At 45.5% G+C, this 22,264-nt stretch overlaps 1 protein-coding gene across 1 annotated transcript in view; it reads right to left on the bottom strand.

The window, feature by feature from the left end:
* Positions 1-22,264, bottom strand: part of LOC119975648 (mucin-4-like) — a 185,636-nt gene that overhangs the window by 135,864 nt on the left and 27,508 nt on the right. The window contains exons 10-16 of the mRNA XM_038815430.1: positions 18,483-18,668; positions 17,227-17,363; positions 16,441-16,562; positions 10,424-10,642; positions 7,812-8,039; positions 4,300-4,419; positions 3,515-3,726 (exon numbers count right to left, since the gene is read on the bottom strand). Coding sequence (XP_038671358.1) covers positions 3,515-3,726; positions 4,300-4,419; positions 7,812-8,039; positions 10,424-10,642; positions 16,441-16,562; positions 17,227-17,363; positions 18,483-18,668 — 1,224 coding nt within the window. The remainder of the gene's footprint in view (positions 1-3,514; positions 3,727-4,299; positions 4,420-7,811; positions 8,040-10,423; positions 10,643-16,440; positions 16,563-17,226; positions 17,364-18,482; positions 18,669-22,264) is intronic.

The raw sequence follows: 22,264 nt of genomic DNA, 5'->3' as shown, positions 1-22,264 counted from the left end.
TATCATAGCCTTCGCCTCATTGATCGCCCGAAGACGGATCCTGATGGGATGGAGAGCAGCCTCTCCACCCTGTGCCCTGGCATGGCGGGTGGACCTGTTGGAATACTTGACCCTTGAGGCGGTTAAGTTTGAACGGAGGGGAAGCTCGGAGGGGTTCTACAAGTCATGAGCATTATTTATTATGCACTTTCAAGAACTGGATAACATCGAACATTAGTTGGGTGGTGGATGGGGGGCTCTGTATATTAAGGGTGACTATGGGTAATCCCAGATTCCTTTTTGTCATTTGTTTCTGTAAACATGCGGGCTGATGTTTGGGGGTTGGTGTTAGGATGGGATCGTTGTTATTGTTATGGGGATTGACATATCTGTTACTGATTATTGTTTATTGTTGGTGGGTGTAAATTCTGGAGAAAATGTGTAAAAGGAGGAGAATGAAATTTTTTTTTTAAAAAAGTGGCTTCGGGTTTGCTGTTCCTTTGGTCTTTTTCTGTAGGTAAGTAGAGGGCTGTGGGAACCATACCAGTGAGTGAATCTTGTGGGAAGATGCTGTGGAAGCAGCAAATTTATTTATAGGTAAATTTAAAAGCTCTTGGCAACTTCAGTTGTCACAATGTAATGGTTTACAATGATTTGAATCTGCTTTCAATGCAGTGGTTTGATTTTCAAATTGATTTACTGTCTTGACATCTGTGGTGCCTTTGTAGCATTCTTACAGTATCCACTAGGTACAGAACCAATGAGCAAAATAAGCACGCTGGCAAGTATTTGAAATGCTCATGAACTTTAAAAAATAACAATCAGGCATTCAACATTCCCTTTGAAAAAAATTATGTCTAAATTAACACATATGCATTGCTAAACCACTTCAAACACAGATCAAGTTATTAAAAGATAATAAACTTGTCAAATGGAGCTCAGACTCTCCTTTGAAACTGTGTAAATAGACTCTTGCTGGGCCAAGTCCTTTAATCAGTCTTCAAGCCTGGCCAATGTTCATAGTCTGCCATCTGACAAAAACGATGTCTGGTTACCTGGTCAACCTGATTCTATTGATAGAGTTTCATGATGGCATCCCCTATGAATGCTTCACTGAGCTCCAAGAATGACTATAGACATCTTTATTTGAAGCGGTTTATGTGTTTATATGGATGAAATGAAAGGTTTCTTCAGAGGAAATTTTGAATGCCCGACTGTGTTTTCACTCCCTCCACCACATTTACACGATACACTGCAGCAATGCACCAAGGCTCCTTTGATAGACCCTTCCAAACCTGTGAGCTCTACTACCTAAGAGGATAAGGGAAGCCATTTCCCTTCAAGCCATGCACCATCCTGACTTGGAACTATATCGCTTTTCTTTCATTGTTGCTGGGTCAAAATGCTGGAGCTCCCTTTCGAACAGCACTGTGGCTATTCCTTCAGCGATTTGCGAAGACAGCTCACCACTACCTTCTCAGGGGACTTAGGGATGGGAAATAAATGCTGGCCCAGTCAGCAATGCCAACATCCCATAAATTAAATAAAAGAAGTGCTAATTTCTCAGTAAACGGCGGCGGGCTTTCTTTCTAACCGGAATGCCTCGCCATCTCCCCACCTCTATTGCTGTCTTGGGAAGTGGTGGACACAATTCCAGCCCACACCCAATACCATGGAATCAAAGCACCAGATGTGTGGGCTGACATTTAGGTGTCCGAACCTCAACATCAGGAAATGACCGGAACTGTGATTCCCGAACTGCAGACAAAAATCTGACCCCAGGCATATCGCAGCCAAATAAACATTGAATTGCATATTACCGTTTCAACAGCATAAAATAGAACATTGCTTCCAGACTTAGTAATCATTCAGTTAGTTAGGACTTGAGCACTAAAATCAAGGTTCACACTCGAGTGCTTAAATGAGGGAATGCTGTACTGTCGAAGGTGCTGCCTTGCATTATTGAAACATTAAATCATGGTCTGCTCTCTCCTGAGAATGTGAAAGCGAGTATTGCATCTTTTTGAAATAGAGTAGAGGTTTTATCCCTTCTGTCCTGGCCAATTTTCATCCCTCAATTAGCATTGCCAAAGCAGATTATCTAGCTATCATGTTGCTCTGTGAGGGAACTTGCTACCATAGCAACAGTACTTACATCTTTATTTGATGTAAAGAGCTTTGGGATAGCAAGTAGTCATGAAAGACACCGTGCAAATACAAGTCATTCTTTTATTTTTTCTCAGGATGTTGGTGGGATGGGTCTTGACCACATTTACATTCAAGGGTTAGTTTTCTAGTTAGTAAAAAGTGTAAAAAAAAAAGGGACTGCATTTATGTGGCACATTTTAATTCCTTGGGATTTCTCCAGCTCCTCACAACTAATTAATTAATTTTCAAGTGTAGTCACTGCTCCTGAGTAGGCAAAATCCGGGCAGGATTCTCAGTTGGCCCATGCCAAAATTGGGAAATGCAATTGGGCGGGGAATCAGTTCAGACACCAAAATTGCGGTGGGTGCCAATTTGACGGCAAATCGCAATTCTTTGTTGCATCGACAGCGGTTTCAATGTGTTCTGGAATGCACATACTGTATAATGTTCGGGCCTGATCCGGTATTCTCCAGGGCCTCCATGATTCTCCACCTCCGATGGGCTAAATTACCGACAGTGTGGTTCACTTGTGCTTTTAAAAATTGTGAAACAGGTGTCGTGACTGCTGAGGGAGAGAGAGAGAGAGGAGGTATGGAATGTGTCAACATTGTCATTGTGTGCTGACCGTTGTTCCACTAGCCGGATGCTTCTTCCAGGGCTGGGTAGAGTAACGAGGAGCGGCCAGGAAGTGGGCAGTGGGGTTGGGGTGGACGGGCACAGAACACCATTGCCGTAGCCGGAAAGGCAACCATGCAGCTGTGCATGGGCTGACTGCCTACTGTGAACTTTGTGCCATGGATCGTATGGTGTCGCCCCCAGGCCACCTCCCGAGGTGCCTTCTGGCCCCAAGCAATCCATCAACAAGATGGGCGTGCTGTAGCACGACCAGTGCCATCTTGTGGGGAGAGAAGTGTATATGTGCGACTGCATCTTGGCAGACTCCAGAGTGTTAATTGCAAATCTGCCACCGTTTTTCATTGGAATCCATTGTGTCCCACGTGGTGTTGGGGCTAGCACCTCCACAGTCGCTAAATCGGTCCAGGGGCGCCGCAAGTTTTGCTGTCATGGAACTCCATGAATCCTGCACTGGCGTCAACACTTTAGCCTCAGGAAAGGAGAATCCAGCCTCTGATCTTTTCACAGCAACATCCCAGAAAAAGCAACAAACAAAGTAACCAGTTAATCTATTTTTATTGATGCCTGCGAAGAGGAATGCTGGCCAGAACACCAGAAGAGTTTCTCTGTTCTTTTTAAGTTGGACTTGAACCTATAGATCTTCTAACTGTAAGGTATGAGTGATATCACTGAGGTTAGTACCACATCATAGTAATTTACATCATGCCGTGCACAGTACAAATGTGAATTTCTTATATCCAGCACCAATTACCTTTGTTCCAGTTGATCCTTGCGCTGCCAATGCTACAAAGCTTGTCGCCTGTGATGTTCTATTTTCTCCAGCCCTGAGGGTTCGTCCTTGTAAGCTGAATGTCAGCGTATCATTATCATCCTTCACATTCAATAGGATGAATTCTCCCAGGCCATTGAAGGTATATTTTACATCATCCATGGTCACGACATGAGGATCCCCATAGAAACAACCTGGAAAGTTGACAAGAAATCACCTCACAAATCTTTTCTTTAAGTTAAAATGGAAACATTTGGGGGAAAGTCTAACCATCCTTGCTGGCTGTGAGTGGACTCAGCATGTAATTAAAATTGAGGGACTCAATTTTCTGCCCGATTCCTTCCCATTTTACCATTGCTGGCTTTGGGTTGGATGAGGAACCTGCGACACTCCATAAGAATTCTCCTATATAAATAAATACTCGAAAGTTCAATGAAAGCAATAGGATCTATAATGCATTTGAAATGGGACCCAAATTGGACTCCATGTTACCACTCCCCTATTCGGGCTGATGCAGATTAGAATTGATGGTCAAGATTGAATAATTTGCTTATAATCTACTCAAACATAAATTCTGACATGCACATTGTTATATGAAGTCAATTGGATATGTTCTAACACTTTAGAAATCTCTTTTATTGTGAAAAAGGTGATATAAATTACAATGAGAATAAAACTGGTAAATTAAGGTGGATGAAATACAGATGGAAAGTAGTTGCTGAATAGAAAAATGTACTCAAAGTGATCGTATTCTTTAAATAAAATACCTATCCGTGGAGGAAAGTATCCAAAGCAGTAGTCCAGGGGTCTCCGCGATCGGAAAAGATTACAGTAATAAGGATCACCAGAATCTCTGCAGCAGTCATGGTATGGCTCAACTTCCTTTTCTGAAAAGTGACAGAGAAAAATAATTTGACAAAAATAACTAATCATGATTAACAGGAAACATGTTCTACACTAGTATTAGATATGAGAATAATCCTCAAATTCCCTGTTCCACTTTAGTTTCCAGGTATGTCCCGAGTAAGAAAGGAGCTTTTCCCAAAAAGGTTGCCTTATCCTAAGCAAAACACCATTCATGTTTTATTACATTAATATCCATAGGTAACTGGACATATTGAAATGAAAAGAATATTTGCCAGAAACTGACAGCAGACCAGTCAGCATTTAGTTTCACTATCCTACTGATTATTTATGATCCTCAAGGCAGACTGTGGACCCCTTAGTATCAGAAATCCTTCAACTGGCCAATGCCTGGTCAGATTGTAGCATAATCCCAGGGCTATAATAATGTTGCCAATTTGAACCTATACAATTCCTTGGGCTGGTTTGGAAATTAAAAGTTAAAAAGTGTGGAGCGGTGCCATGCGGGAGCCCCAATATGGTGGGGGTTGGAGGGGGGGGGGGATGGTGGTGGGGAGGGGGGGTGTATTAAATGTCTAGTGGTGGGGGTGGGGGGAGAAAAAGAGCGCTGACTATAGTTCTGTGGTGGAAATATATACAGGGAATGGTAGAGGGTGGGTAAGCCCCCAATACCTCCATGATGGGGACTGGAGGCATAAGGCTGTTGTTATGATAGGGACATCCTTTATAAAGGGCACCCTGACCTCTGTTGCGCCGGTCGCTTGGTCTGAGGCTCTGCCCCAGAAGAGTGACAGCATAAACCCCATCCACTCATTTTATTTTCCCCAAGAGGCTCAATATTCGGAGAAAAAACTAGTCTGTGCAACTGGAGAATTACATGCCAGTTTTAATATTTCCATTTTAATATTTAAGACATCATATTTTGAATTACATAGTAGCAAGTGTTGATTATTAATCAGACCCACCCCATTCTATTACTTTCAATAGCCTTTGTATTTATTGGATGAAAATGTGCTGTAACATTGGGACACTTGTTCATTGTTGTTTATGCATTAACAGGGTTAAAGGCTGACAAATGCCCAGGATCTGATAAGCTACATCCCAGTTTATTAAAGTAAATGGCCCTGGAAATATTGGGTGCATTGGTGGTCACTTTCACATATTCTATAGACTCTGGAGAAGTTCTGACAGATTGGAGTGTAGTAAATGTAATAAGGGCTAAATCGCTGGCTTTGAAAGCAGACCAAGGCAGGCCAGCAGCACGGTTCAATTCCCATACCAGCCACCCTGAACAGGTGCCGGAATGTGGCGACTAGGGGCTTTTCACAGTATCTTCATTTGAAGCCTACTTGTGACAATAAGCGATTTTCATTTCAATAAATAATAATAATACTAATAATAATACTAATAATACTAATAATACTAATACTAATAATACTGATAATGATAATACTGATAATGATACTAATAATAATACTAATAAGCGGGATTCTCTTCTACCCAGCGGGGTGGGCCGTACCGGCGCTGAGGAGTGGCATGAACCACTTGGGCATCAGGCCGCCCGGAAGGTGCGAAATCCTCTGCACCTTCAGGGGCTAGGTCGGCGCCAGCAGGGTTGGTGCTGTGCCATCGTGTGCTGGCATCATCCCAGTGCATGCTCAGGGGGATTCTTCTCCGCACCAGCCATGGTGGAGGTTGACTACAGCTGGCGCGGAGGGAAAAGTGCCCCCACGGCACAGGCACGCCTGCAGATCAGTGAGCCCCAATCATGGGCCAGGGCACCCTCCGGGGCCAGATCCCCCCCCCCTGTCCCCGAGGACTCTACAGGCCGCCCGCAGAGCCAGGTCCCACCGGTACGGACCTGGTTTGATTTACGCTGGCGGGACTGGCCGAAAATGAGTGGCCGCTTGGCCCATCGCTGTGGGGGGGGGGCACTGCCAACAGCCCCCGACCGGCGCAATGTAATTCCTGCCCCCGCCGGAAAATCAGCGCCCGAGAATTTGGTAGCCGGCATTGGAGCAGCGGGGGCGGGATTCACGCCCCCCCCCCCCCACCCCCGCCGATTCTCTGACCCGGCGGGGGGGTTGGTGAATCCCGCCCAATAATCTTTATTAGTGTCACAAGCTGGCTTACATTAACACTGTAATTAAGTTACTATGAAAATCCCCTAGTTGCCACACTCCAGAACCTGATCGCATACACTGATAGAGAATTCAGAACGTCCAATTCATCTAACAAGTGTGTCTTCAGACTTTTCAGTCTGAACCTGATACTTTACCAAATTCTGGTAAGATTCCACCTTTTATGTCTGTTCAGCCTTAATACTGGGTTTCTAAGGCCTTTGGAATCTTGATGGTTGAAGGGAGGTGAGAAATGCTGGTTGGAAAAGCCAAGTGTTTTTCCAGAATTGCTTGTGAGCCAGGTGGGCAGAAGTGTTTCTCCTGGTCCATCACAATCTGTCAATGACCCTCGTGATTAGACTTCTACTGTTGGGGAACGGATGCTCCAGAAAAACCTCGACCTTCAATCTGACTCTCCAGAGGTCTTGTGGCAGCGTCTCTCCGCCTTGGCTAGAAGGTCTCGGTTCAAGTCCCTGTCAGGACTTGTTGGTCACAGAAGGAGCATTAATAATATGCTTCAAATGGACTGATAAGCAACCCACAAATCCTCCACTAATTTACAATATAAATTGGATCCTATGTTCAGCTCTCTCTAGCTTTGAAAAAGAGTCATCTAGACTCAAAATGGTGTCTCACTTCTCTCTCAACAAATGCTATCTGACCTGCTGAGATTGTCCAGCATTTTCTGTTTCTGTTATCACCTCTTCAGCTTTTCACTCGTGTATATTTATCTGAATGAATCCCGTGACAAGGTCTGGAGGTAGTTTTGGTGACCAAACTAACCATTGGTGGGAAGCTTGGTAAATAAGTGCCATTTGTTGGTATAATTAACTAATTTTGTTGTGAAGGTGTTCAGCACGACAACCAGGGTGTTAAACTCGGATTTTTAAAGGAATAAGCCAGATAATGGTGGGAAAGGAGACTTGCCCTCCAATTAAGGATGGCAGGTAGGCTCCCAAAGCTAGAGGGTCACTGAGAGGCTCTCCAGCACTGGCAAATCAGCACCTTATTGGCCATAATGCAAGCTACAAATTAGTGATGGAGGAGGAGTGAAGGTCAGCATTTCACATATTTAGAAATGTCAGATTCCTGGTTGCGATCATGGAGGAACAGATGCTACCACTGTAGTTTGGTGCCCATGAGTGGGTAAGGTGGAAATGCTGCTTGCAGGATTCATCATGGCACTCAAAGTATTTCTCGAATTTTCTGTTTTTATTTCAAAAGTACAATACTTTTCCTTGGATTTTTTTTGAGTAACTTAAAACAGTACATTAAGCAGAAGGTATTTTTCTTACCTTTGTATTCTTTTTGCAGGGATGGTAAGAGAACTTGTAAAAAATGGTTCCTCTGCTGTCTATAATAAAAGAATCCCCTCCACCACCAAAACCACCAGTTGTAGCTAGTCCATGGTGTTGGGAGGAATCTTTCTTTTTCACCATAGATTAAACCGCCATTGAACGAATAGTAACATCTCACTCCAGAACCTCTCCGAGGAAATCTGCTTTGCATTGTGAGGTAAAACGCTGGGGAAAGAAGTAATTATTTTTCACATTTAATTTGCTGTCTGTTGTTCAATCTCCTCACTTTTCTTATGATCTTCACCAACAAAAATATTGAGCAGCAGAATTCTGTAAGTGAACTTTAAGTCCGATTTGTCGAGCAGTCCAGGCATCTCTGATTTGCATAGGTTCCTGATCCCTCAATGTTTCAAGCTTATAATTCTCAATCCAACTTTTAAATCTTTTTGTGACATTGTCCTCAATTTCCACCATAGCACGCCCACATTATTTCCATCCAACTCCAAACTCTATGGGTGGAATTTTCCCAAAGTTTCGCAGAGCGTCAGTTTAAACTGAATACCAGCATGTATTTTTCCAGATGTACAGCCGTGTTTTCATTCCAGATTATCTGCCACTCAGTGATTTGTGGCATTACTCTGGCTGGGCAGGGCCAGATAGAACCGGCAAGGCTACTCCAGAGAGATCGGGCACCATCTCTAAAATGCACCCCGATCAGTGTTACAAATAAACTCCTCCCACACTAATGGGGGATAGGCCCAAACTGCTGCCCCTCTCACATACAAGCATCAGAGCATTAACCCCCCCCCCCCACCCCCGGCATGCAAACATGGGTGCACTCCTCCCCCACCTTCTCAGACATTCCCTCCATTCACAGGCATTGGAGTGCAATTCCCCCCTCACCCCAACCACACAAGATGTCCCTCACCACCCGAGGGTTATACTAACATGTGTGCCCCTGAAGTGGTCTTGACAACTGTTTTTTGCTTATGAAAATCAGCAGCGATTTGTGCTGGCATGTCACACTGGTTGGGTGGAACAATATTTTGAGGGTAGGAATGACAGCGTTAAGCCCATTAATGATATTTAAATATAATCTATGCTAATCGGGCTTGTGCCCTTCCTGGGTATTATGGGATTTGCACCCACAGCTCACGGGCCACTAAATCGTAGCCTAATCTTTGACTTGGATCTCTTGTCACTCAGATCACCATTGAAGGCAGAGCCTTAAACTGTCTGATAACTAACTACCTCCAGTAGCTTCCTATCTGTATCTCTTCAATATTACACCTTTAAAACCTCCTCAAAACATGCTTCACTCAACTTTTTATTATTCTTACTAATTTCTTCCCGCCCCACAGACACATGGAGAAGCTACTTTCTTTCACTGCAGTCTGCTCGGAGGAAGCTATTTGACTGCAGCAGAATATCATCTCGGCAATACCACCACCTGGAAGTTCCCCTCCAAACTGTTCACCATCCCAAATTAGGCAGATGTCATCACCTTCTCTTTGGTAATTATGGATGGGCAATAAATGCTGGCCGAGACAGCTTCATCCACATCTCTTGAATTAACAAGAAAATATACCCAAAAGAATAGGTCATTCCAGCATGTTTCCCCGTTCAATTTGATAATTGTTGATATACATCTCAACTCCATTTAACCATACTTACTCTATATCCTTTGCCAACCTTGCCTAACAAAAATTTATCTACTCCTGTCTTGACAATTGACCCCACATTCAGAGCCTTTTGTGCAAGAGTTCCAATTTTCTACTTGGCTTTGTGGGAAATGGTGGGTCCTGCTTTTGTTGATAAATGGCTGAGTTTAATTTTGAATTGTGTCCTCTTGTTCCGGATGCCTCCATCAAGTGAAATAGTTTCTCCAAATCATATCCATTTATAATTTTTGAACACCACTCCTTAGCATTCTTATCTTATGGGAATAAAGCCATGTTCACACAACCGTCTCACTCGGGCTTCATTCTGCTGAATCTGTGCTGTATCATCACCAAAACCAAATGTATTCTTCCCGAGGAGATGCGCCCAAAGTACACACTACTACAGATGGTGTAGGACCAAGGCTCTGTCCAGGGCAGCATTACTTATTTCCTTTTCTATCAGAGCCTCAATTCCTTTACCCTTTTCATTACTTTGTGCATTAGCTTTTAATAATTTCTGTACAACGGCACAAAGGTTTCCTCAAGTAATTAAAATAAATTACTGCAAATACTGGAATTCTAAAATAAAAATTGGATGATCCCATTGCGTGTGGAGTGGTTGGGGGGGGGGGGGGTGGAGCAAATAAAATGCTTCATTCAGTATTTTATGATTTTATTTAAGGTTCGTCTAGGCAGTGTGATCCTGGGAGGTTATCATGCAGATCATGCTCAGGTCATCCTCTTTAAGATGACATCAATGCATACAGTAGCTCAAAAAAATTACAGGTTCTGTAAAAGAACAGGCCACGCACAACAAGAGAAAAATTCAATGGGACACGAATAAATACTCCAATTTCTTTGCAACTCCAAAGTCACTTGCTATTAATGAAAGTTCCAATTTGGCTTTCTTGGGTCCAAAGTGGACGCTATCACATTTTCGCTCATTACCTTGAGGTTGTTTCACATCAAATCCATAGGAATATATGTTGTTTCCCCATGTAAAGGCATTATCAAAAATAGCCTGCCAAATCGAGCAGGGACAAGGGGGAGCGTTGAATCTCCAGTATGGCACAGGTTCACTCAAATACCAATCAAAGCATTTTTGTCTTGGGTTTCTTGTAAATTGATTGTTTCTTTCCAAGCGGTAAGCCCAACGTCCATTTTTGCCTATAAATAATATAAAAATTACAGTAATTCAACATAAAGGACAATGCTCAAAATAAAATGACATTCAATTCAACTAAGGTGATGGCGAAGACTTGGAATAGACATGGACTTCAGTCACCTGATAGTAAACGATTTAATGAGCCAGAATTTCGGAACAAAATAACAGTGCATTGAAGCAGCAAAGTGCAATTATTGTGTACAAAAGCTACATTTACATATGTGCACTCGACCCCCACTGTGCCTGACATCATATGTACAACTGTTCCTAATGCTGGCGACAGAATGGAATTCTGTTGCATCAGACCTGCATCGACAGTGGGATTAATTCCATCGATTGAGGTGGTGGAATTCAAGACATTCAGCCAGTTCCAAATAATTTACCACAATACATAAGGAATCGGAACATAAAAATAAACAACATAAATAAGTTTATTAAAATGCTATTTTCACCTCAGCCTGTTGAGGGTTTGTGCAGGGAATCCTTCACAGTCCAGGTTGCTCAGTTGAATGATAGTTGAACTCTTAATTCCAAGGGAAATGTTTTGAATACCAAGAATAAATTACCATCAACTCTCTATAGTCCTGAGATCATTGGAAGGTAGGAATTCTATTGTGGTGAATGTACTTCATGTAATTCACACTGTATAGTATGGTGTCCTTGTGGGCTCTGTCTGTGAGCCGTTGCGTGGCTCTGCCCACAGGGGGAGATGAGGAGCTTGTACAAGGCTCCACCCTCGGCTCCGCCCATGGCCCCTCCTACTACCGGAAGTATAAAGTGCTGCAGCCTTGTGAGCCTGCCCTCAGTTCTTCTGGTCGCAGGCAGGCTCTGTTGTAAGTCTATTAAAACCACAGTTTACTTCCTATCGTGTCTCGAGTGAATTGATGGTCACATCAATTTAATAGACTTAAGAAATCGGCTATGGAATCAGCCCTCAAACCTGATCGACTAGAACTCGACCCGCAGCCTGCAGAGGCGAAGGAAATCTTTCTACACTGGCTTCGGTGTTTCAAGGCCTACCTGGCTGCATCAACCACCTCCGAGACTACAGAGGAGCAGAAACTCAGCCTACTGCACGCACGGGTGAGCCATTGTATCTCTACGCAACTCAACTGTACCGACTCGTATACCGAGGCCCTCGCTATGCTTGACCGATTATACGTGCGGCCGGTAAACGAGGTCTACGTGCGGCACATTTTCGCTACCCGCCGCTAGCGCCCCGCAGAGTCGCTAGAGGACTTCCTGTGCGACTTAAAAGCCCTTTGCTCGGGAATGCAACTTTCAGGCTGTAACTGCCTCCCAGCATTTGGAACTCGCTGTCCGTGATTTGTACGTTGCGGGGGTCCGGTCTAACTATGTGCGCCAGAAACTACTCGAAAAGGGGCCCAGAACTTGGGAGGTCACGGTAACACTAGCAACCACAATGGAGGTCGCGTTTCAAAGTCTCAACTCATTCCCCGCAGACCAAGCGACCCCATCGTGGACCCCCGACCAGCGACTGCCCAGGCCTGCGCCGCACGGCCACCCACCCACTATGGAGCACCAGCTTGCCATTTTTGTTGCCAGCCCCAACACCCACGGCAGCACTGCCCGGCCCGCAACGCGACCTGCAGCAGCTGCGGTCGAAAAGGATTTTATGCCAAAGTTTGCCTGGCGAAATCAAAACCCTCTAACTCCCCCACAGTCCAGAGCAATCGCTCCTCCAACTCGCAGGCCCGCAGGTCCCGCAACGTTGCAGCGTGTCTGCCGACTCCGCCTGACATGTGCGACTCATGGGGGCCGCCATCTTGGCAATTCCCTCCCACGTGGCCGGCCATGTACGAGTAATGGGGCCGCCATCTTGGGCACCATCTTCATCGCTACCCGCCATGTATAACCCACGGGTGCGGCCATCTTCTTCATCGTCCGCCACGTGCGATCAACGGGGGCCGCCATCTTGGCCATCACCCGCTGTTCACCTCGACGACTACGACCTCCGCGGACAGTCTTCATGGGGCCAATCCAGCATTGCTGATCGGTCCGCCGACTACCCGCAACTCAACGCAGTTACATTGGACCAGTCGCGACCGAAGCACCTCCAGAGCTCAATGACGTCCGTTCAAATCAACGGATACAAGACACCGTGCCTCATCGACTCAGGGAGCACCGAGAGCTTCGTACATCCTGACCTGGGAAGACGCTGTTCGCTCCCTATCTTCTCTGCACGGCAAACGTATCTCCCTCGCCTCGGGCTTGCACACGGGCCAAATACAAGGGCGCACCATTGCGACCCTAACGATTCAGGGTGCCAGCTACTCTAATTCCCAGCTGTACGTACTCCCCGGCCTCTGCGCCCCACTCTTACTTGGGCTCGACTTTCAATGCAAACTCAAGAGCATCACACTCAGCTTCGGCGGACCCCTACCTCCTCTCACTATATGCAGCTTAGCAAATATAAAACTCAACCCCCCTCCACTTTCCGCTAACCTAACGGCTAACTGTAAACCAGTAGCCACCCGCAGCAGGCGGTACAGCCTGCAGGACAGAGTACTCATCCGAGCCAAAGTCCAGCGGCTCCTACGTAAGGGAGTCATAGAGGCCAGTAATAGCCCCTGGAGAGCTCAGGTTGTGGTCGTCAAGACCGGGGAAAAGTTCCGGATGGTGGTTGATTACAGCCAAACCATTAACTGGTTCACGCACCCCCTTCCCAGAATTGCAGACATGGTCAACCAGATCGCCCAGTACCGCATATCGGCAGCTCCCAATCCGCCCGGAGGACCGCCACTACATGGCGTTCGAGGCAGATGGCCGCTTCTTCCATTTCCTCCGGGTCCCATTTGGCGCCACGAATGGGGTCTCGGTGTTCCAATGAGCAATGGACCGAATGGTGGACCAGTACAGGCTGCAGGCCACGTTTCCGTACTTGGACAATGTCACCATCTGTGGCCATGATCAGCAGGACCACGACTCCAACCTCCACCGATTTCTCCAAACCTCCCAGAAACTCAATCACACCTACAATAAGGAAAAATGCATTTTTCGCACTACCAGACTAGCCATCCTCGGCTATGTCGTGGAAAACGGAGTCCTGGGCCCCGAACCAGACCGTATGCCCACTCTTACAACTCCCTCTCCCTCATTGTCCCAGGGCCCTCAAGAGGTGTCTGGGATTCTTCTCTTATTACGCTCAGTGGGTCCCCCAGTATGCGGACAAAGCCCTCCCACTTAAGACCACACTCTTCCCTCTGTCAGCTGAGGCCCGCCAGGCCTTCAACTGCATCAAGGAGGACATCGCCAAAACCACCATGTGGGCAGTGGATGAATCCGTCCCCTTTCAGGTGGAGAGCGACGCCTCAGAGGTCACTCTCGCTGCCACTCTGAATCAGGCAGGGAGACCAGTAGCCTTCTTCTCCTGAACCCACTCTGCTTCGGAACTTCAATACTCAGTCGAAAAAGAAGCTTAAGCCATTGTGGAAGCCGTACGGCACTGGAGGCACTACCTCGCAGGTAGGAGGTTCACCCTCATCACCGACCAAAGATCGGTTGCCTTCATGTTCGACAACTCGCAAAGGGGCAAAATAAAAAACAATAAAATCTTGAGGTGGAGGATCGAACTCGCCACCTATAATTATGACATCATATATCGACCGGGAAAGTGCAACAAGCCCCCAGATGCCCTGTCCTGTGGCACATGCGCCAGCGCGCAAGACGACCACCTAAAGGCTATCCACAATGACATCTGCCACCCGGGGGTCACCCGGCTCCCCCACTACGTCAAAGCCTGAAATCTGCCTTTCTCCACTGAGGAGGTAAAAGCCATCACCATGGATTGCCCGATCTGCACTGAGTGCAAACCGCACTTCTATAAACCAGTCAAGGCCCACCTGGTAAAGGCATCCCGGCCCTTTGAACGCCTGAGCATCGATTTCAAAGGGCCGCTCCCCTCGACAAATCGAAATGTGTACTTCCTCAATGTCATAGACGAATTCTCCCACTTCCCCTTTGCATTGTGGATAGCACAATCGCTTCACAGCTCCAGGGTTCCAGGTTCGATTCCGGCTTGGGTCACTGTCTGTGCAGAGTCTGCACATCCTCCCTGTGTGTGCGTGGGTTTCCTCCGGGTGCTCCGGTTTCCTCCCACAGTCCAAAGATGTCTGTGTTAGGTGGATTGGCCATGATAAATTTCCCTTAGTGTCCAAAATTTCCCTTAGTGTTGGGTGGGGTAACTGGGTTGTGGGGATAGGGTGGAGGTGTTGACCTTGGGTAGGGTGCTCTTTCCAAGAGCCGGTGCAGTCTCGATGGGCCGAATGGCCTCCTTCTGCATTGTCAATTCTATGTAATCCCGTGCCCCGATATGACCCCCCACACAGTCATCAGAGCCCTGCATAGTGTCTTCACCCTGTTCGGTTTCCCCAGCTACGTACACAGCAACAGGGGTTCGTCCTTCATGAGCGACGAGTTGCGTCAGTACCTGCTCGACAAGGGCATCGCCTCGAGCAGGACTACCAGCTATAACCCCAGGGGGAACGGCCAGGTGGAGAGGGAGAACGCAATGGTCTGGAAGACCGTCCTACTGACCCTCCAGTCCAGGAATCTCCTGACCTCCCATTGGCAGGAGTTCCTCCCCGACGCGTTCTATGCAGTTAGGTCCCTCCTGTGCACTGCCACCAATCAGACCCCTCACGGACGACTATTTGTTTTCCCTAGGGGCACTACCACGGGGGCTTCGCTCCCATCTTGGTTGAGGACACCGGGCCCGGTTCTCCTCTGGAAGCACGTCCGGACACACAAAACGGACCCACTAGTAGAGAGGGTACTACTGCTACACCTGGACCCACACTACGCCTTTGTTGAATACCCCAACGGCCGTCAGGACACCGTTTCCCTCCGGGACCTAGCGCCTGCAGTATCCACCACCACCGCCGAGGTACCCCTCACACTACACCCCACCCAAACCCCCACGCCCTGTGCCCCCACGCCTATAGGTTTCCTGTGCCCCCCTTCACCCCACCCATTGCCGAATCTCAGGTGGCGCATCCTGCCACGATGGAATCGGAAAGTCTCGGCCTCAGATTGACACTGCACATGTGCAGAAAGTGTTCCCCTAGTGTTGCAGCACAAATAAACACAGCCTGAAAATGATTTGCAATGAAATGATAGTAGTTCTGTCCATGCTACATGTTATCCCTTAAAGACACATAACAACATCAATGTTCTCAATTCCATTCCTCAAAACCCAGCCTGCCTTGGCCTTGTCCCTACAGCCAGTTTGAAGTGAGTTGGAAAAAAATCTATTTGACTGTTGGAAATCAAAGAGGCCTTTGGAGCAGATGCAAACCCGGTTAAAATTCTGAACGTTGTCATTATTATAAATAAATGCCATCATGCAGTTACCCTTGGGTTGCAACTTGTGAAAGAACCAGATTTATTATTACAATTGAATGATCATTGCAAGCATTGTCACTAAAACTAAATTGTATTAAATGCTGAAAGTCTTGAATATCAATTGGTTTTCCCAATTTACATTACGCTATTCAAGGGGATTCGGGTCGGTTAGCTGAGTTGGCTTGTGGCTGTTTTTTGAGGCGGAGCGACGCTAACAGTGTAACGCTGAAGTTATTCATTAAGGTCCCGCCTTCTCAACCTTGCCCCTCATCTGAGGAGTGGTGGCCCTCGGGTTAAATCATCACCAGTCAGCTCTCTCTCAAAAAGGGGGAGCGCAAACTTTGTCGACTGCCATTTTCAAGGGGATATTTTCTGTGGAATGCAAGCCCTTTAAAACAACATGGATTTTTGTTATATTGCTATAAACATGACCAACCTGTTTTAAATCCTGGGTATTGATCTGGGTGGTAAATTTTATAAGATGACACAGAAAATCTGGTGTGAGGGTCATTAAATGCTGGAAATGCATTTGAATCTTCGGATGAGCTTATCGATCCGCTGCAAATTAAATAAAAGTGAAATAGTATCAATTTGTAAGACAATGAATGAACTAAAATTCAACACTGAAAATCGCTTATTGTCACGAGTAGGCTTCAAATGAAGTCACTGTGAAAAGCCCCTAGTCGCCACATTCCGGCGCCTGTTCGGGGAGGCTGTTACGGGAATCGAACCGTGCTGCTGGCTTGCCTTGGTCTGCTTTCAAAGCCAGCGATTAGCCCTGTGAGCTAAACAGCCCCTGGTACCTGAGCCAAGCAGAGACTGGACATTGCAACAATGAAAAAGTTCTAGATAGATAAATAATTCATCATGACGAAAATTTGAATACCAAGAAACACAAGTTACAAATTTGAATAATGAGATTCCAGCTTCAGTTTTATTTTGTCCCAAAACTAATGCAGACTAATTCAGTTGTGGAATATGTTCACAGGGAAGGGCATTCATCGGAATGTTTAAATAAATTCAAGAAGGACTGGGGTTTAGAAAATCTGTCAAGTGGGTGGTGTTGAGATTGATTAAAGATCATATCCACAGGCCTGCAGCAGAAATTGCTTTGGGTGTTACAAAGAAATATTGCATTCTGCTATAATCAAATAAGAATAGTTAACCAATCGCTTGGAAATCACTGTTTTGAAGTACATCACAGACTGTAAGTTGCAAATACCTATAATATCCCATGAGAGCATAGTTTATGTAGTAAGGCCTTAGGTAATATTTCCAGTTCATTCCACCATCTTTGAATTGAATTAAACAGAAGGAGAAGATGCCATCAGTTGTTAGAACTGCCTGGTAAGTGTTGGTCTGAAAAAGAAAATGTTACATTTGTCATTCTATTAACGTGGAATTAAAGTGAAAGGGTACATTTCAAATTTCAAAGAAAAATCCGACTCAGTAGAAAAAAACTATTGTGCCAAAGCTATCATAAGAAATAACATAAACTTAGGAATGTTAATGAAAATAAATAAATGTTTATGTTAAAAGCAGCTGCATATGTATTAACTCGACACAATATACTGCAACTGGAATTCTGTGGCTGATCACTGGCAGCGGGATGCTCTGGCTCCGCTGGCAGTGCGCCCCCACCCGCAGGTTTCCTGGCTGGGTAGGGTGGTTTCAATGGGAAATACCATTGACAGCTGCAGGAATAGAGAATCCCATCACCAGTGAACGGTGCGTTGCCCCGCCGCCAAGAAACACGTGACTGGGGACCAGAGAATCCAGTCCTCTGTATTTTTATATTCATTCACATCTAAATGCTGAAACATGGGTCAGAACTTGTAAGGGGTCATATAATTCTGGCCATGGTCTAGTTTGCTTTTAACTTTGGTTAGCTTTATGCTGCACTTGCAAGGGCAATTAGAGTGTGTGACTTATTAACATACATAGAAATAAACAACATAACTAAGTGGACAGAGTTTGGCTGAATGTTGTAGAAATTAATTTAGGTGGTTTAAAATTCCACATGAATCATATAATTATGGTATCGGCCATATGCCTTGATTTTAACCGGAAAGGGGTTTGACCTTTCCCTGGAAAGCTGGCAATAAGAGTGGGGATGTGGAGGGCTTCAGTAAGGCAAATATAGACCCCACCAAAGATTTTAACCTTCTTAATTTAACCTGATCAGCTTAGGAGGCTATGGTATCGGCCATATGCCTTGATTTTAACCGGAAAGCTGGCATGAAGAGTGGGGATGTGAAGGCCTTCAGTAAGGCAAATATGGACCCCACCAAAGATTTTAACCTTCTTAATTTAACCTGATCAGCTTAGGAGGCTTCGGAGAATATGTTCGGGGTTGGGTATAGGGTTTAGTAGGTACCAGACATTTGGGCATTAATCGATAGGCAGACTTCTTTTAGGGTGCAAAGAGATAGCCAACAAGAATTTGGGCACAGCAATGGGGAGGTAAGGGATACATACACCATCAGGATCTGCATTTCGATATCCAGAGAATGGCAGGACATTTTCCCAGGTGATCTTGAGTGCCCATTTAGGGGTGAAGCTTGAAATGTCTTGTTCTGACCCATAGTATTCGTTCACTTGTGTTTTAAGATCATTCTGGAAATTCCGACTATGAAGATCAGTCCTGTCTTGGAAATCAAACACCTGAAAAAAAAAGTGCTGTTGTTAGTTCACCTTTACTTTGCCTCCCGAGAGAAAATGTATTATGTAACTAATTATGTAAAACTGCTCACTATAGGAAATTTATAATTAACAACTCGTATATGGTACAGCAAATGAGAGTCAGTAAATGCAGTAACTATAACAACATCAAATGCTGGAAATACTCTGCAGGACAGACATTTGTCCCACAGACATAACTCCCACATGGAGAGGGAAACAAAGTTATTATTCACGTTGATGACCTTTCACCAGAAATAATCATTCATAGTATTTTGCTCTTACAGTAACTACATAACTATTCTTGAATCCGTTACAGTCAACTCCATTTTTTAAAAAACTGATTGGTGTCATGTGAGGGTGCCTTTAAGAAAAGGATGTTTTATCAAATGGCTGCAGTGATGTCATTGTGTGGGTAGAGCTGGTTGTGATTCTGTCTTTTACTTTCTTTTGAGCTGGAAGCTGCTTTGTGGCTCTGAGTTTTTGTTTGGTTTCGTTTTTCAGTTGGGGAGCTGCATTCAAACCAGGAAGGTGTATTTTGGTCTCTCTCTCCTCTGCATGCCAGAGAATGTCTCCAGACTACGTAATAACTCCAAAGTAATACCTGTTTCTGTAAGGAATGCAAACCTACTGTTTTGGAGGGAGAAAAGGGTGTTTGGCTTATGAATGTTGTTAGGAAAGTTACTAAGGATTACCTATAGGCTACTGTATCTTTGGGGGGATATTTGTGTTGGCAGTTGACAAGATGTTTACTGTGTGTTTATAAAATGTTAACTGGATTCATAGAATACACATTGTTTTGTTTAAAAATAATTAAGATCTTTGTTGCATAACACCTGGAAAATGGCCCTTGTACTCCTCATAACCAAAATCTATTAAAGTTGTAGGTCAGGTGAACTCAGTGATATACTTTGTGTTCTCTAAACCCTAGCTTTTTTTTGTAAAAGTGACAAAGCTTGTTCTGCGACATCATCCTCTCCTGGACTACTGTCCAGAATGGCTGGATACTGGACGATGAAGGAACATTTATAGGAGACGGCCTGTTGGCTATAAGCCCTCCACTCACCAACAGTAAAAGGCAAATAATGCAATCAATAGATGATTCCAAGTTCCTTACTTTTTGTAGCGTTTCTGAGCACTTGCTCAGTATTTATTTATGATGTCACAAAGATGATTGATGCAGGTATATGGAATTCAGTAAGGCCTTTGACATGGCAGACTGGTACAAAAAGGTGAAGGCACACGTGATCAGAGGTGAGCGGGCAAGATGGATACAGAACTGGCTAGGTCATAGAAGGCAGAAAGTATTGACAATCAGCGAGATCTAGGTGTACAGGTCCACAGGTCACTGAAAGGGGCAACACAGGTGGAGAAGTTGGTCAAGAAGGCATGCGGCATGCTTGCCTTCAGTGGCCGGGGCATTGAGTATAAAAATTGGCAAGTCATGTTCCAAGCAGCTGTATAGAACCTTAGTTAGGCCACACTTGGAGTATAGTGTTCAATTCTGGTCGCCACACGACCAGAAGGATGTGGAGGCTTTAGAGAGGGTGTAGAAGAGATTTGTACATAGTACATAGAATTTACAGTGCAGAAGGAGGCCATTCGGCCCATCGAGTCTGCACCGGCTCCTGGAAAGAGCACCCTACCCAAGGTTAACACCTCCTCCCTATCCCCATAACCCAGTAACCCCACCCAACACTAAAGGCAATTTTGGACACTAAGGGCAATTCATCATGGCCAATCCACCTAACCTGCACATCTTCGGACTGTGGGAGGAAACCGGAGCACCCGGAGGAAACCCACGCACACACGGGGAGGATGTGCAGACTCCGCACAGACAGTGACCCAAGCCGGAATCGAACCTGGGACCCTGGAGCTGTGAAGCGATTGTGCTATCCACAATGCTACGGTGCTGCCCCAATGTTTGCCAGGATGTTGCCTGGTATGGAGGGCATTAGCCATGAGGAGAGGTTGAATAAACTTGGTTTGTTCTCACTAGAATGAAGGAGGTTGAGGAACGACCTGATAGGGGTCCTCAAAATTATGAGGGGCATAGACAGAGTGGATAGTCAGAGACTTTTTCCCAGGGTAGAGGGGTCAATTACTAGGGGGCACAGGTTTACGGTGCAGGGGGCAAGGTTGAGAGGAGATGTACGAGGCAAGTTTTTTTTTACACAGATGGCAGTCGGTGCCTGGAACTCACTGCCGGAGGAGGTGGTTGAAGCAGGAACGACAGTGACGTTTAAGGGCCATCTTGACAAATACATGAATAGGATGGGAATAGAGGGATACGGACCCGGAAGTGGAGAAGATTGTATTCTAGACGGGCAGCATGGTCAGCGCAGGCTTGGAGGGCCAAAGGGCCTGTTCATATGCTGTATTTTTCTTTGTTCTTTATTACCTGTTAGTTTAGATGGCTAATTTTACAATCATGAGGTGGAGCAGTTGGAACCAGCTTGCATTGGTATGCTAGCCTTATGTGATTTGGTGAAGCAGTTTCACTTGCATCTGACCAACTGGATTAGGCTAGTTGTTCATTTATTGCAAGGTGTGTAACAGCAATTGTTAAAGACCTGATGAAGCCATTTAGCGAAACAGCTTGGGCCTTATAAAGTGGTCACCCTTCAGTGCTTATGGAGCTGATATTTTGTGAAAAGGATCCTGTTGTGTCAGATTGCAAATTAACTCAGGATGAATGATTCTTGGAGTCCTCTCAGGGTGGAAATGAGATACACTAGGACTCGGGATTGGGCTCACTTTATTTCCGAAGCCATTGCTTCCAAGCCAAAATGTTCTGATTTTTTTCCAAAATGTTCGCTTGGGCAGATAAAACAGAGGGCTGCCCATCAGCTTTTCCTGTCAATGTCATGCTGGTGGGGCAAAAAGGAGCGCCTGATTTAAAAAAAATAAAAATAAAATAAATAATCGAACAAAGAACAAAGAAATATATAGCACAGGAACAGGCCCCTCGGTCCTCCAAGCCTTTGCCGACCATGCTGCCCATCTAAACTAAAATCTTCTACACTTCCTGGGTCCGTATCCCTCTATTCCCATCCTATTCATGTATTTTCCAAGATGCCCCTTAAATGTCACTATCGTCTCTGCTTCCGCCACCTCCTCCGGCAGCGAGTTCCAGGCACCCACTACCCTCTGTGTAAAAAACTTTCCTCGTATATCTATGTTCTATCTCCTCTAAACCTTGCCCCTGAGTAATTGAACCCTCTACCATGGGAAAAAGCCTCTGACTATCCACTCTGTCTATGCCCCTCATAATTTTGTAGACCTCTATCAGGTCACCCCTCCCCTTCCCCCAATGACTCCCATGAGAACACCTTGGACGGGGGCTCAGAGGACATTGAACTGCATTCAAGGCACAGCTATCATCTTCACCCTGCACCAGTGCAGAGACACACACCTCGGTGGGTGACAATAGTGGACAGGCTTCTGCTGCACATTCTGTTGAACATCACAAAGTTGCTGATGTACATCAGGTGGAGGCAGGAATGCCCAGGCGACACATCGGTCTGATCTGCTGGATCCCAGGACCCAACTAGGTCCCAGTCAGATGCTGAGCCTCTGGA

The sequence above is a fragment of the Scyliorhinus canicula genome, chromosome 13 (genome assembly GCF_902713615.1).
Source record: "Scyliorhinus canicula chromosome 13, sScyCan1.1, whole genome shotgun sequence".
NCBI classification, from domain to species: Eukaryota; Metazoa; Chordata; class Chondrichthyes; order Carcharhiniformes; family Scyliorhinidae; genus Scyliorhinus; species Scyliorhinus canicula.
The sequence above is the reverse complement of the archived record's forward strand: the minus strand, read 5'-3'. Positions and strand labels throughout refer to the sequence as shown.